General features: G+C 28.1%; 1 protein-coding gene and 2 pseudogenes across 2 annotated transcripts in view; 1 reads left to right on the top strand and 2 right to left on the bottom strand.

Annotated features, from left to right (window-relative positions):
• The window catches only part of LOC149060000 (uncharacterized), a 57127-nt pseudogene continuing 40865 nt past the window's right edge, over positions 1-16262 (bottom strand).
• On the bottom strand, positions 8281-9300 carry LOC149060005 (E3 SUMO-protein ligase ZBED1-like). Its single transcript, XM_089217191.1, has 2 exons — positions 9140-9300; positions 8281-8790 (listed from the first exon to the last, which is right to left on the bottom strand). Exons 1-2 carry the CDS (start codon positions 9276-9278, stop codon positions 8363-8365), a joined length of 567 nt encoding a protein of 188 aa, XP_089073317.1. The 5' UTR covers positions 9279-9300; the 3' UTR covers positions 8281-8362.
• Positions 14422-16262, top strand: part of LOC149060001 (uncharacterized) — a 40817-nt pseudogene continuing 38976 nt past the window's right edge. Inside the window, exons 1-3 of the transcript XR_016189959.1 lie at positions 14422-14428; positions 14608-14946; positions 15525-15722. The product of XR_016189959.1 is annotated as an uncharacterized LOC149060001 (transcript). The remainder of the gene's footprint in view (positions 14429-14607; positions 14947-15524; positions 15723-16262) is intronic.

Below are 16262 nucleotides of genomic sequence, written 5' to 3'. Positions count from 1 at the left end.
TTAATGATATATATTATATAGCTCAAGTCACTCGATTCTGTAATGACCATTAGCTAATGTGTTAATTCCATCTTCGAGAACATACCGTTTGTCGTCATAAGAATTCAGTGCGAGCTTTTTAGATAAGATAGTATGGATTCTATGTTTATATGATCGTATAGAATACATTTCTCTGAATGGATCTTGACCGATTTCATTAAACAGGCATTTCTTATGGTCTTCTAACGTCAAGTTATTTTTAATTACATGTTTTTTGACACCCTTGGCTTTGATTGTCTCTAAACCAGACACTGAAAATGCATACGATTTAGCTCTAAGGGCTACAAACTCATCAATGAATTTCCCTTCAACTTCATCGGTGAACATCCCGGGAACCTTTTTTCTTTCTTCTCGATAGCATGGGTGATGTTTTGGTAAATTCGAAGTGTCCATGCGATGTAATATATCGGGATTGGATGCGAGGTCATTGTAATAATCGTTTGTTACAACATCATATACGAATGAGTCTGAAAAAATTAATGATGTAATTGAATATTTAGTATTTATATACAAAGAATAAAAATACCTGTGTCCATGGGGTTGCTACAACTAACTCGAGAATCATCTGCTACGACTTAGTAATACTCCGAATTTATTGCTTCGAACATGTAATGTCACGACTACAACTACTCCGATATACTATTACTCCGAAATTCTATATAAATTATTATCACTTGTTAAAATTTGTTACGATGTGCAACTACTCCGAAAATATTGCTCTGAGGTGAGATTATTCGGATTTCAAAATTATGTGAAAAACTATAGTAAAACTGTAAAAGACAAAATATTTACGTATAAATACATCTTAAATATCCAAAAGTTATAGTAAAACTACTATTAGTAAATTATATATTAGCATTTGGCATGTAAACAGATATTTTTTTAGTATAGGTAGATGCAGTGTGCGTGGTGCAATGAGAAACATTATTTTTATGCAATGAACAAGAAAAAAATAACTACTTACCTAATATAGTTCTTTAACTCAACCATTATTATCATTATTATTAGCTATGATTTATTTATAATGTATCGTACAATTTTATTCTTACGTATTAAAATTTTTAAAATCGGGTATAATATTATATATTATAATTTACGAGAATTCTTTACTAAATTTCTCGTTAGGTACCTACTATTTATTATTATTTAATGACTAATTAATAATATATACATAATTTATAGGTAACTTCGGTTTTCTGATAGTAACATTTTTGTAATTTATTGCTATTTGACAAAAATATTTTAATTTAATAAGTAGCAATTTTTAAAATACATTGTTATTTAAAATAGATAGGTATATTGGTATTATTCAAAATAAATAATAACATGTTCAGCAATAATATTGTATTCTATGGTTCTTAAGGGAGTTGCAGGATACATTTTCTTCATACTTCATACCAGGCAGCTGCAGCGGTGGTAAATTAGGTAGATAGGTACACAATAAACCTATTTTGAAATGTACGATTTTAATTTTTAATGTATTTATGCATTTCTTTGACAAAATATCTAGGTTATTTAGTTCAATTTTCAATAATTAATCAGATAAAAAAAAGAATTAGATATTATTCTTAAAATTCTGTCAAACAATTGCATTACTTTTATATTTATTTTGGGAAAATTTAAGATACCTATTAAATAGAAAAAGTGATTCCTAAAAAGTCTAGTTGAGAAAAATATGTATTCAACCATTTTTAGAGACTACAATCGAACTTCTGGATGTATATTGAATGCATAATTTACAGCTTGAGTAGTTTTTATAGTTATGCAAAGAAAAATATTTAAATATATTTCATTTTTCGCAACGCATTGCCATTTGCGTGTACTTGCGAGAATTGCATTTGTCAGTAGATAACGGATTACACACTGACACAAAAATGTTAATTAATAATTTAGTTGGTACTCACACATGATTGACCCAGCCCAAATGTATATGCCATAAGAATTTCCTATACATTACTTCTTAAAACTAAACATTTTATGGCATTATGGTACGCCCAATCTCTAGCGTCTAGCCCCGCGCCATATAGGTACCTACTTTATTACTAAGTATGTATCGATAGGCGTTTAAACTTTTTTTCAATTTTACATTTTCAATTTAATGCACTCATAAATTAAACTCAAAATTTGATGCATTTTTAACAACTAAGTAATTCTCAGTTTCCCAATTTTTATAAGTTTTAACAAAACTCACTAAAAAAATATTTCCATACATAAATCGAAAAAAATATATAAAAATTTAAATATAAATAGTACAAAAAGAATTAAAATATCTTGAAAATTATATCATCTAAGTCTAGAAAATGCTAAAAATACTTGTTGAAAATTGTAGTCTATAGTATTATTTGAATTTAGTTAATTATATGTGTATTTTGTTTTTGTTGAATACTTCAGTACCTAAAATTGCCAGTTTTTTATACATTTTTTTTTCTCCGAGTATTGCAGAAGTATTGAGAACTAATGAACATGTGTTAAATTTTAATTCAATGAATAATGATACAAAAATACAAAACCATACAATCACAAAAAACGATGCTGAACGAATGTCAGCTTCAGGGGCGTGATTTGGTCATGTTTGTCTCAGCCCTAGTCAGTGGCGTACTTAGACCCGAATTTGGAAGAGAGGGGGTTGATCCTCCCGTTAGTACGCCACTGGCCCTAGTCATAAGTAATAATAATAACCTATAATTTCTATTTTAGCAAGTATAATTTTGTTTAGCACAGTTACAAAATTGTAATTTTTGTTACGATATTTATACAAAGGCACTTATAATGGAGTACATACCTACTACCTTCCTACATTTATGTGAATCTATAAATTACGTGAATTAAATCCGCTGGCATTCTTTGTCTACTGTTATTATGACTTAGAAACTTATAGGCTATAAGTTGTAGGTTTTGATGGAAATTAAAAAAAAAGGTTGACCGTAAAACCACAATATTTTTTATGAGCGGCTGTAGTTAGAATCTTGACAAAATAGGTAGCCATATGTAGGTATATTATATTTTATACTCGCAATGACATTTTCAAATGCAATTTTTTCGTCAAAATTCAACCTACTGTAGTACTAATTTCTAATGCTAAAAATAATTTCCATAATCACAATACATACTTACTTACTAATAATATAAAAGGCCGATGACAGACAGTTTTCGCTCAGAACCGTTTTTCGTATAGCGAGGTCCAATGATTTTATATCATTGAATTCAAATAAAAAACACCCGTTATTACATTGACCCCGCTAGTCTCCTACAACTCTACACATAGGCGCAAATAGCCAAACATTTTTGTGGGGGACTTGGTGGAATTTTAATGGGGCTAATTCCCCCCTAAGCCCCCTCCTATTTTCCTATTTACGCCAATGACTCAACAGCAGATCGATACCCACTTGCACACTTTTTTATGTATAATATTTTGCATTAACCTGCGATTTGTTTTAGAAATAATGAATATATACCTCCCCCCCTCCACGGTTAGGTTAAACACAGTGTATTACATAATTGGAATACTGTATCTTTAATATTTTTTTTTAATTTCAAAGATAATTATTATATTATATTATTTATAGAATTAATTCTAAAATAACTATACCACAAATAAAATATAATAATGGTCTAGTCTAGAGTCGGAGAAAACTGAGAAGCGCACTAGATCTTGTCTACTGTCCAGCTTGAAAAAAAAATATTTTGATTCAATTTAATGTGAATTATTAAGTATATTATTTTAGTAATGGTTATGTAATAGTTATAAATTGCAATTATTTTATAATTTTCAAATTTCATATCTTCAGAAACTTTATATATATAGGAAGGTATAATTACTATACCAGCATACAAACTTAAGATTGCAATCTTTCTGTATATCATGTGTTTCAAACATATTCCTAGGAAATAGTGATGGGCACTATCGAATAGAACTATCGAATTATTCGATAGTCCGGCCCATTCGAACTATTCGATAGTGGTTAACTATTCAATATTATTCGATAGTTCCAAATTATTCGATAGTTCCAAATTATTCGATAGTCCAAATTATTCGATAGTTCCAAATTATTCGATAGTCCAAATTATTCGGTTATTTCAATATTATTCGATATTATTCATGGGAGAACAGCAGTTGTCCGAAAAATGATAACAGCTCTGACCGAAAAATGGTGGCGTTGAATCTATTGCCAACATCGAAACTTTAAAAAAATTTGTTAAAATAATTATTGTTTCTTTTAGTGGTATCACTAGTTTGAAACTTTAAAATAGAAGAATTAATATACTATTATGCTATTTATATTATGGTTACACGATTTTCATTCACTAATCACTTATGTCTTATTTATAGCATGACAAAATGGATCTATTTTGTCATGATTTATAGTTAATTTATCTGAATTATTAATAATACGATCATTACATAGATTAAATTAAATCTTTTTCTATTCCTTAATACAACTACACTGTATAAAGACATATTATTATATAATATAATATCCTAATAATATGAAATATTAATAAATCATTATGAATATGAAAGTGGTCTCTATTAGTTCTCTAGTTTAGACACCATAGACGTATTTCCTGTGACATCTTTTGTCGTATACTCGACTATTATTACTCGTATGGGCTGATCACTCTGATGCACTACACAATTAAATGTAAGTTTTTGTATATTTAAATTTAAAAAAACTATTATTTCATCTAAATAATAATTATAAAACATTTTCAAATAACACGTTTTAACTTTTTAAATACATTCCCTCAGAATCTAAAATAGGTGTTTAATGTTGAAAACGTCATAATTGTATTAAGTACTCTTTACTAGTATCTTTATATTTTATTTTTATTTGTATAATTCACTATAATTGTCATTACTCATTATTCATACAAAAGTGTGAAAACTTAATATAATATCCAATATTTATTTACAATTTATAAATAAAAATACATTTCTAATAGATTATAGAGGTTAGTAAAATTAGGTAAGTTTTGGTTATTAATATTTAATATTATACTACAATGAATATACATTTTATTACTGTTAACAAACAAGGCTGGTAAATAAAATATTTTTGAAAATATAACTTACGTTTAAAGTCTTTTAACTATTTTTTTTATAGGAAGGTAATTTTCTGTTTTATTCAACTTGTAGAAGTTACAATTCAACTAGAAAATAAAAGTAACTTAAACATAGTTAAAAATCAGTTACTTTTTTTATACAGTTAAAGCTAACAAATAACATAGTTATTTAATTAAATTTAGTTTTAGTTTTAAATAAATGTACCTATGTATTAAAATGAATTTCTGTACACAAATATTATAAAATCAAATAACTTAACATGACAGTTAAAATAAAAGTTTTTAACTCGTTAGTGCCCAGCCTTGCTTATATTTAGGTGCATATACATAATTAACCTAACCAAATTAATTATTTGTACAAAAATATATAAATCAAGTTTCTAGTTAGTAAAATAAACGCAAAGTAGTAATTACATTTAAAATCGATTCTATGTCATTGTCATACAAAATATATAGATAACCTTAAAATTAAGATAAATTTAACAAAATATCTATTCAAAAATAAAATAGAAAAAATTTAAAATTTAAGTCAAAATTATAAAAAAAAAATTATAATTCCCTATTACTGGTGTTTAGCTATATGCTTGGATATAATATGTTATTTAAGCTATTCATCATCTGTAAGTTAAAATTAATTTGTATTGATCATTATAGAATATTATTACAAGTTATGTAAAAAAACATGTGTTAACCAAGGTGAATACCAATCTCCTGTGCTACATAACCATCGACTCTATGCCTATCTACAGCTCGTCTTAAAAATTGTATTATTCAGGAGGATCCCTGTCAATCACCAACTCTTGTAATAAACCCCTTATAACTTTAGTATTATGATTTCTAACCTGTTTGTCGTATCTATAGTATTAGATTAAAATATATGAAATAATTATTGATTTCTATTTAGGTACACTTGTTTTTTTAATTGATAGCATTGATAAAATAAAATAATATAATTCAACACTCTGATCTACTTACATTCAAATTATTTATCAATTGTTGAAATTCAATATTATATTGATTTTCTAAGAATTGTAACTGATCTGTAAATATATACCTAATAATAATTAGTTACCAAGTTAAAATTAAGCTTAATAGTATTTTATGGTTAGGTTAGGTTTAGGTTTAACCCTAAAAAAAACTATTATCCATCAACCTGTAGTAACATTCTATCAATAAAGTACATAAAAAATATACATAATTTATAATGAATTATGTGAATTTATAGGTCATGACACAAGCTAGTTATTTTATTTGCAGTGCTAGAAATAATTTTATTTTTAACTACTAGAAAAGTAGAAATTTACTGGAAATTCATTCAAAATATGTTTTTTATTCTAATTAATAATAATTGGGATCAACATGTAAATAGTCTATCATTTAAGTATACTTACTACAAAAATTGAATACCCAAACATGTTACAATTTTAAAACAAATATCCCATAAATTCACAGTTAAAACATTGATTTGATTATGGAAAATCTATAAATAATACATAAAATCATAATAAAAGCCATAAACATAAATTAATATTGAAAATAGGTAGTTATTATTTTTAAACTGTATAGGTAAAGGTTCTAAGTACTATATTTTCTCCTTTCCTGTAACTAAAACACATAAAACATTTAAATTTTAGTTACTCTATCTAACACAATTATTGTCACATAGGTAAAGATTAGTTGACACTTATGATGATACAATTATAAAAATTGAACTTTAAACCATACTGAGGAATTCCCACTGAGGAATGAAGCATGATAACTCTCAATGTAGTTATTTGTCCTTATTTCCTGATTATATACTGAGACATTTTCAGGGCTCAATGTTAGAAACCAATATCTCCAAATATAACAATTAAAAAATCATTTAGCTGCACAGCTAAATCAGGGAAATGGTTAACATATTCTAAGACTTCATTGAAAGCATCTTCCATTGACGGTAAAGCATCAATTCTTGTAGCCGGTAATAATAAATAATAGATTATTAACAAATGAACTGAGGAAAGCTAAGTTATTTCTACTGTCAATTAAACTCATTTTAACTTTAACCTTTTCCTAGCTCAAGTTAAGCTAACAATTAAAACAAAAATTTTTGAACGTTGAATTTCAGCAATCAAAGGAAGTTGTAACATACATACCATATTCCACAATAGTGGCTTGTTCAAACGACATGTTTAAGAAATGTTTTGAGAAAATTAAAAGAAAAATAATTCAACAAGTTGTATAATCCAGAAAAGTACAGAAAATGTTCTAAATATATCATTATGTATAAATATTTATATGTTTATATTACAACTAAAATACCGACTTTTGTATGTAATGGTTGGCAACACTTTTTGATTTTCAAACTGTTATCAGTCGTCGGTTTCTTATCATTTTTCGGACAACTGCCTACGACCCATTATTCATTAGTTCGAATATTTGAATATTTATTATTTACTCATTCATTCGAAATTTGAATTATCTAATTACTAAATTGATATTAGACAATATGTGATAACAATTAACAATGAACAAATGAACAAAAACGATTTAACAATAACCTAATGGGCAATGGCTATTATACTCATAGACCTTATACTATTTAGTTTAAGGGTCTATACTCCATGATTATACTACTATAATTTTAACTATCACTTACTATATGAACTAATCCAAATATTCCAAATTATACAAGTTACAAGCTAAAGTAAGTTAGGTAAGTTAAATTACTAAATTAGTTAACCAAATATTTAAAAAAAACTATAAATTGTATAACTTCACTAGATACTCAACAGTTATAAATTAAGTTGGTATATTTTTATTTTTTAATTAGATCATTATAGATGTATTATGTATACAATTTTTTAATATTCTATAGTCTATAGATATCTGTGTGTATATTATAAATTATAATAAAGCCTATTGATACATTTATACTTTGATTGCTATGCTGCAATAATTTGATCAAAAAATAACAATATAAATATTTAGAATAATATATTATTGCAAGTATTTGATAAAAAAAAAAATAATAACCAACAACAATCATATTACAACATTTCATTATACTTATATAAATTAAGAATATATTAAATTATAACAAAACAGTAACATATAAACATAATAAAATAAACAATTTTCAAGTTAAAATATAACTGATTACCAAATAAAATAAAACATAAATTTTTTTCTGTTTTTAAAGAAAATGTCAAAAATAAAATAAATAGTTAATGATTAAAATTTAAAATATATTAAGTTAACATAAAACGATAAAACTAAATTACATTTCTAAATTTTTATTCAAAAATATTAAAATGTTAACATTTTTTGGTGATAGTCTGTTCCTGCGTTGACTAACAATTTGTCCGGCTTTGGAAAAAATCCTTTCTGATGGTACAGAAGTGAAAGGAATACATGCATATTTTAATGCCAATTCTGTTAAAGGATCTAATACAGAAAAATGATTTTTCCAGAATTGCATTGGATCTTCTTTTAAATTTAAGTACGGTAGATCCATGTACTGCCTGATAAACGTTACTGCAGTACTCGTATCAGTTGTTTCTGGCCTAATTGTTGTAACCTTAGATTGTAAGTAATCAAGCAAGTTTTCATTTTCTGTGCTGCTTGTTGAAGTCCCAGACACAGATTGGACAGATGTTTGTTGCCCTGTAGATATAACCTCTATATGTTCATTATTTGTGCCTAACACTGAAATAAAAAAATTAAAAATTATTAAACAATATTCGTTTTTTTCTTTCTAGTACAACTAATATTATTTTAATGTTAGTTTTACATTTTTACACACAATTAACAATTAAAATAAAGTAATAGATACCTACATTTTTATTCATTGAAATAAAATATTTAGTTTTTACTTAAGTTTAAGTATTCCAAAATTGTTTACAGTTATATTTTATGAAATTATTTTAATATGAAAGAAATTAATTTTTAAAATTATTTGTATAGCTTTAGTAATTGAGTCTAGAATACTTCATTATGTATTGAATTTATTTTATTGACTAAATTATCAAGATTATTATAGTTTTTTTTTATTTACTTCTGTTTCTTAATAATTCAGCAACTTCATATTGCACCTCTTGCTGGGCTGTTTCTACATTGGAATTGGATTCAAATGCAGCTTGTTTGTATCGTGGATCCAACAAAGTCGCTTTGGCATAAAAATGAGATGGGAACATCTCTTCCACTAAACCGTATGCTGAAGAAATATTTTTTAGCAAAGAATTCTTTAAAAACTCCCCGCTTAATGTTTTCGGTGCTTTTTTATCAATTGAAAGTTGAAGACCTGGAAAAAAATAACAATGTTAAAAAATAATAGGTAACTGAAATATAGGTATAACAAATGTTTAATTACCTCTGATCAATGGAATTACTTTCCCTAGAGTTTGTTTTTGTTCATATGAAAGCTGCACGGTCAAAGTTTCAAATGGCTTTAATAACATTACCAATAATCTTCCATAATTGTCCATTGATCATTTGTTGGCATTGTGGGACATCGTTTAATTGACAAGGAAACAACAGTTAGAGGTTCTTTGACCTTTAAAAGACGCTCCAGCATAATTAAGGTACTATTCCATCTTGTTGAAACATCTTGTTTCAATTTAAAAACAGAAACACCCATCTGCTGTTGTTTCTCTGCCAATAGTCTTGTGTTGACTTCACTATGTTTAAAATGTCCAACTATTGTGCGACACAACTTTGTCAAAGTTATAATTTGTACTTGATCATTAGGTAGTAACTTGTCATCAGAATCAAATTTTAAGGACTTTTTTACTATAATATTCAATTTGTGGGCTGTACAAGGAATGTGTTCGATATTCATTAAACCTACAGCTGCCTTAATATTTGCTCCAGAATCAGTAACAATAGCACACACTTTTGATTGAATATTCCAACTATGAAAAATGCCAAGCAAAACATCGGATAAATTTTTTGCTGTATGATTGGAAGTCAACTTTTCAGTAGTCAATACAAAAGTTCTCAACTGTAAATCGGCAGCAAAAAAATGAACCGTTGCTGTTAAGTATGACTCTGTATTCATTGATGTCCATACATCAGATGTAATTGCAACATGCTTTGCAATTGAAACTAATTCAAATACTTTGGACTTTGTAATTTCATAGACATTTGGAATGAGCGTTTTTTCAATAGTTCTCCGGCTGGGTAGTGTATAGCGAGAATCCAGAAGTCTTACTAACTTCTGAAAACCACGGTTCTCAACAATGGAAAATGGTTGCATGTCTTCTGCAATCATTTCCACTATAGCTCTATTGAACTGATCAACCCCTCTTTCCGTTGGAGCTTGAAATCTATTAGAAAAAAAATAATTGTATTTAATTTTCATTTATTAATTTACTACTATTTAAGCATATTTAATTTTGGTGTTTTATGATAATATTATTAATATTATTTAGGTATGCTCTAATATATTGTATTAATGAGGTAGTTAATAAATTACCTTGAAAACAATGTCATTTGTTTTAATCGTTTAACTGAAATTTGACTGGTTTCAGTCGTTTCAGTAAAAGACCTTTCATTTATTTGTTTGGCAGACACTTGAGCAACATAATTATCTAATGTCCGTCTAGATTCTGTAGTAGTTCCTATAAAAAAATGTTAGTACAATTATACAGTATACATATACATAGTATCATATTTCACAAAATTAAATTTCTGTATTTATTATACACAATAATTTTAAAAGTATTTTAATTTAAAATATCTTTTGAAAAAGTTGTTTATATATTATTTTGGTTACAGTATTAATTACTTTGCAGAAGTTTATATTATATATAAAATATATTATTAATTTTATTAATTTTTATAGGTTTTTACCTAATGAAAAATATATTATTTTCTCAAATTTGTGTAGAATTTAGAAAAATTATAAATAAGAAATTTAGAATTAAAATATAAATATATATATATATTTATACATACCTACCTAAACAAGATGAAATAGAATGACCTGACAAATGAAATAACTTTTATTCTAATTAGTATTTAAATTTTTTTTATGTTTAATTAGTAGACAATATTGTGCTATAAGTACATCATACCATTTTTAATTTTTTTTTAATACTCAAGATTTTAAATTTAATGAAAAAAATTTAAAAAAAATTCAAAATATCTAATCAATTTGTAAATCTCATTTTTAGAAAGTCAAGTAGTTTGGTTTTTTAAAACACCAATATTTTTTAGTAGTATATTAATTTGAAATGTAATAAATTTTTTGTTTGGGAACTTAAACACATAAGTAAATATTAAATTATTTAGGATCTATATGTATGTACATAATTTATATACATTTAACTAGTATCAGTTTTTTATTTTTCATTTTTCATGTCTTTCTGTTACACTTTGTATAGCTTACTAAGAGTTAAAAATCAAAATTATATTAAAAATTGTATTATGTGTAAATTCTATACTTCTAGTATACCTAAATACTTGGTAACCATTTCAAGTAACTACCTTCCACATTATTTTTTTTCTTGAGTTACATACAAAAATTGGTTTAGCATAAAAATTTTTGTTTTTCCTTATTTTTTTTTATTTATTTTTTTTTTTTTTTATCTAATATTTATCTAATAGCTACTAGAAAATCTAGCCATGCCACACACCATCATTTAAAAAAAAGTCGAAATTTTAAAATTTAATTTGATGGAAACGATATCTTTTATTTTTGTTCAAACTAACAGTAGGTATAACATTAAAATAAATAATAAATATATTATTTTAATCTTACCAGTGGAAGTTGATTGCTGATCATTCATTGAAACATTTGGAACATCGTCTAATTGTTCCAGTTCACTAACTAATTTTTCTGCCTCTAACAAAGTTGAATGTTTTCTTTTCATGTGATCCCACAAATTTGACGTATTGCCAGAGTATTTAAAAAAATTTTTGCATGTTATGCATTTCACTTGACCAGGCGAACTTGGTTCTTTTAAATAATAATCCCAAACATTCGATCGGTTTTTTTTAGGAAACATATTTAAGTTTACAAAAATTAAAAAATCACCAAAAAAACAAAATACAACGGCACAGTACTAATATACTTAATATAGGTGCGCACAAAATGAATATTACTCAGTTCAATAACCAAGCGAGGAATGACTTAGGTAAGTATGACCCATTACTAATTTGTCGTGACGATTTTTTTTCATCATCCCTCTTTAACAAGCATGATGAATAATATATTTAATAGATCCAACCGGAGGTCCAAGGTTCATTTTATGCTAGGTACCTTTTTTACCGAAATCGGCATACCATCAAAAGGTGATGTTTTAAGATTATAGTTGTAATAAATAAAGGTATCTCATTTCTCAGAAACGTGTGAAAATATTTACAAATTACGAATCAAATAAAATTTGTTCGTTTTAATATAATAGTAATGACTAAGTTTGAGTAGGTATTTTACATTTAAAAGGCGGTCGTCTAGTTTATATACATTATTTAAGGAGGCAAGTCGCTCATGTAGTACGCTTCGACTTTGGAGTGTACCCTTGTCAAAACACTATTGTTTACTTTATCTGGCGACACGTGCACAACCAATCTGACAATCTTGTTAAATGTTAATTGTTAAGCATTCAAATACAATAGAATACTTATAACGATCTTAAGGAGACTTAAGGAATCAGATCGTTGTATCCAAACTTCGTTATATAGTATCAATACATACAGAAGAAAAAAACTCAATGTTTTGAAAAAATAAATTTATTAAATAAATATTTTGTATTACAAATGTATTGTTATTAATTATATATAGTACTATATATAATATAATTAATGATATTATTTACCTTTATAATATTATGTTAACCTAATTAGTAATTAGTAATTTTTACAATTTTTTTGGAAAAAAAATCAGTTATAGACTATAGTATTGAAAAAAACTGGAACAATACGATTTTGTAACACGATTAGAAATATTTGTTAATGTTATAGATACTTCTGGCGTATTGATATATCGACGTACTATTGATCAATTGAAAAATACACTTCCGAAATAGACGGTGCCTTACACACAATTTCTTCTGTCTCGTGGTCAGCTTGTTCGTTTTCATTTTTCATTTGCATTTAATAAAGAACTGACAATTTTTTATTTTTTCGGTTCTACATTGGTCTATACTTCTATAGTGCAGCAGCAGTGTCAACACTGTCAACCTCGACGAAAAGTTCTAATTTATTTTCTTGAGGGAAGCACTCTGTTACGTTATATACTGCTATTGTAGCAAGGAACTCAGCATGACGGAAACAGTTCTTTATTGCAGTGGTAGAAAACTAGAAACGCTAGAAAGTAGAAATGCATTTCTATGCATTTGAGAATATTAAAATTTAAAATTTCATAAAATACTGAAACTTGATTCTTTTATTTGTTCTTTTCAATTCATAATTTTGAGTACCAACTGTTTTCGAAATTTTACTTATAATGCCTTAATCCATAGTCAGAAATATAGAGTACTTGTTTGGACTGTTGAGAAGGAAAAACTTAACTTTATGGAGATTAGATTTGTATTCAGTTATTCTATTTATTTGTACTTTTTCAGTTTTTCAAATACTTTTTATCAAGTGTACCTATTTGAAATTGAAATGAAATGAATCACGGATGAAAAGTTCGAAAAAATAATAAAAATTAATGTATTAATGTCTACAACCATTTTTAAATTTTTAAAATAAATAATAAATATTAATTATATAAAATATTTGTATTTTCGGACTTTTTGTCCAACTTTTTTTAAAACGGACTTTTGACCGATTACCATTTGAAATAGTTTTTCTTTGGATTTCACTCCAGTATACACTTTTTTCTTTAAATTTATACGATTATATTTTAACAATTAATATTTTTGGCAAGGTTTGGTTTGTTTCCAAAATAATTGTAAATAAATAAGTAAACCATTCAGTATTCGTCATAATATATGAAAAATTTGCTAATAGGTTTTTATTCGGTCTATTCGAATAGTTATTATTCGGTCTATTCGAATAGTTTTTATTCGGCCTATTCGAATAGTTGTCGCATATAAAATTATTCGGTCACACAAAATAACATTCGAATAAAATATTCGATAGTTTAGGTTTACTATCGAATATTATTCGATAGTACAAACTATTCAGTAGTGCCCATCACTAGGAATCTACTAATAACTTTAAATAATAATATTTAATCAATCCATTAGTCATGACTCATGAGATTAGATTTCTCCCTGATTGAACTATTAGAACTCATTCCATGGACATAGTTGGTCACGGATGTCTATGCAATTTTTATTGTCTGGTACATTTTTGTCCTTTTAAAAAAAAGTTTTTACATTTTTCAACATGACAGGTAAGACCATTTTTATATGAACATATTTTTTAGTTAGTACTGATTAGAAGTTTAATTATTTTAAAATTTATAAGTAAGAAACAAAAAATAGTAAAATTAACAGCAATAAATACATAAAATAAAAATACACTTTTGGCATTAAAGATATTTGTTAAATTGTATTGATTTAATTAATTTAGATTCACAAAATGATCCAACGCGTTCTAGATCTCGATCTCCAATTGCTCATCTTTTGGGATATGTTGAAGAAAACTTGCCATCCAGAAGAGTATCAGGTATAAGAGGCAATTTAATTTATGCAGATTCTCATGGTTACACCTACGTTCAAAACCATGTATCTACCAATCGAAGGTCGATTCCGGAACCTGTGATTACCAGTACGCAAACGGGACTGCAGACTCGCTGGAAGCTCCTCCAGCAGGCCTTCCAGTTCTTTTGGCGACGTTGGTCCCAGGAATATTTAAATACTCTCCAAGTTCGTGGAAAGTGGACCAAAGATAGCAACAACGTCGAAGTCGGTAATATGGTGGTAGTAAAAATTAGCGACACCCCCCTCTTACTTGGCCTTTAGGTAGAGTAATCGAGGTGTATCCGGGCACAGATAAGATAGTGCGGGTGGCAAAGGTTAGGACCAACCAGGGAGTGTTCACTAGACCAGTTGTGAAGTTAGTACCGTTACCTACAGATTTGTAAGACACGATAGGTACTAATTAGATGTATTTCCGTCCACCAGTTTTCCCTTGCACCCTTATACTCGTCCGCTATGGCTGAGATCATTATGTATTATAAACTGTAATTAATTGTTTTTTTTTTACCAGCCATCACGCCTGCTTAAGGATGTTGGGCCGGTTGCTCCACCTCTGGATCCAGTGGGTATAGCAATGTTTATTGTTTTTACTTTTGTTTATTTTCAGGTATTATGTTGTTACTATATTGTTATGTTTTTTAACTATGATAAAAGGAAAACAATGTAACTAAATTGATAATTAATTTTGTATGATAATGTTAAACATGGTTATTTTAGCTCGGCGAACACCGTAGATTTATTATATTTTCAAAAAAAAAAAAATGTTAATAATGTTGCCCCTTTGTAAAGAAAACCCGATCATCGCTCTGGGCTGCTCAACTGCTCAACTGCTCAACTGCTCCGTTCATCCGTTCAACTGCTCAACTGCTCCGTTCATCCGTTCAACTGCTCAACTGCTCAATTGCTCCGTTCAAGGCTCCCAGCTCCAACATCTCTCAGCACAGACCGAACTTCTTATTCCAAGTCAGCTGGGACTTGCAAGGGGGAGTATGTTCGCTCCGTGTGATAACAGAGCTGCCGCCGTCGGTGGTCGCGCTGTGTTGACCACCACGGTAATCGAATAGGTAATCAGTAACCATGTTCGTGGGCGCGGTGCGCCAGCAGCCGCAATGGTGGCAACACTACCGGTGACCGTTACCGGCGCTGGCGAGGTCGGTCGTCCGCGTCACTTCTTGTTTTTGTTGTTCAACGAGTACAAAACAGCTTCGTGTTTGCGTTCGCTCTACTCGCTCGCCCGTCAGCCATCTTTTTCCCGTTTGGAAGTACTCCGTAAAACGTGTTCTATAGTTTTTTCAGACATCGAGGCTGTTCGGTCGCTCAGCTCGTGTTGCTCATCCAATTGACTGTCGTCGTCCAGTCTGTGATTCGTTTGTGAATCTTTAAGCTCGTAATAATCAGCTCCGTGTAGTTTTACCTACTCTTAAATACGTCGCGTCCACGTGCGTAGTTGACCGCTCATTGCTCCACGACACAACGGGGCATCCGCTCGCACCCGTGGTACAGTTCAGCAGCTCAGCATCTACAGTC

The sequence above is a fragment of the Diuraphis noxia genome, unplaced genomic scaffold (assembly GCF_037042655.1).
Source record: "Diuraphis noxia isolate RWA-SAM2 unplaced genomic scaffold, SU_Dnox_SAM2 contig0001, whole genome shotgun sequence".
Lineage (NCBI taxonomy): Eukaryota > Metazoa > Arthropoda > Insecta > Hemiptera > Aphididae > Diuraphis > Diuraphis noxia.
This window is presented reverse-complemented; position numbering and strand designations above follow the sequence as displayed.

Bases quoted from the DNA above. Each gene is read 5' to 3' on its own strand.
- LOC149060005 (XM_089217191.1), bottom strand. From the start codon at position 9,278: ATGTTCCCATCTCATTTTTATGCCAAAGCGACTTTGTTGGATCCACGA. The intron at 8,791-9,139 runs GTAAATAAAAAA...TTTTTATTTCAG, and splicing joins TGAATTATTAAGAAACAGAA to TGTTAGGCACAAATAATGAA.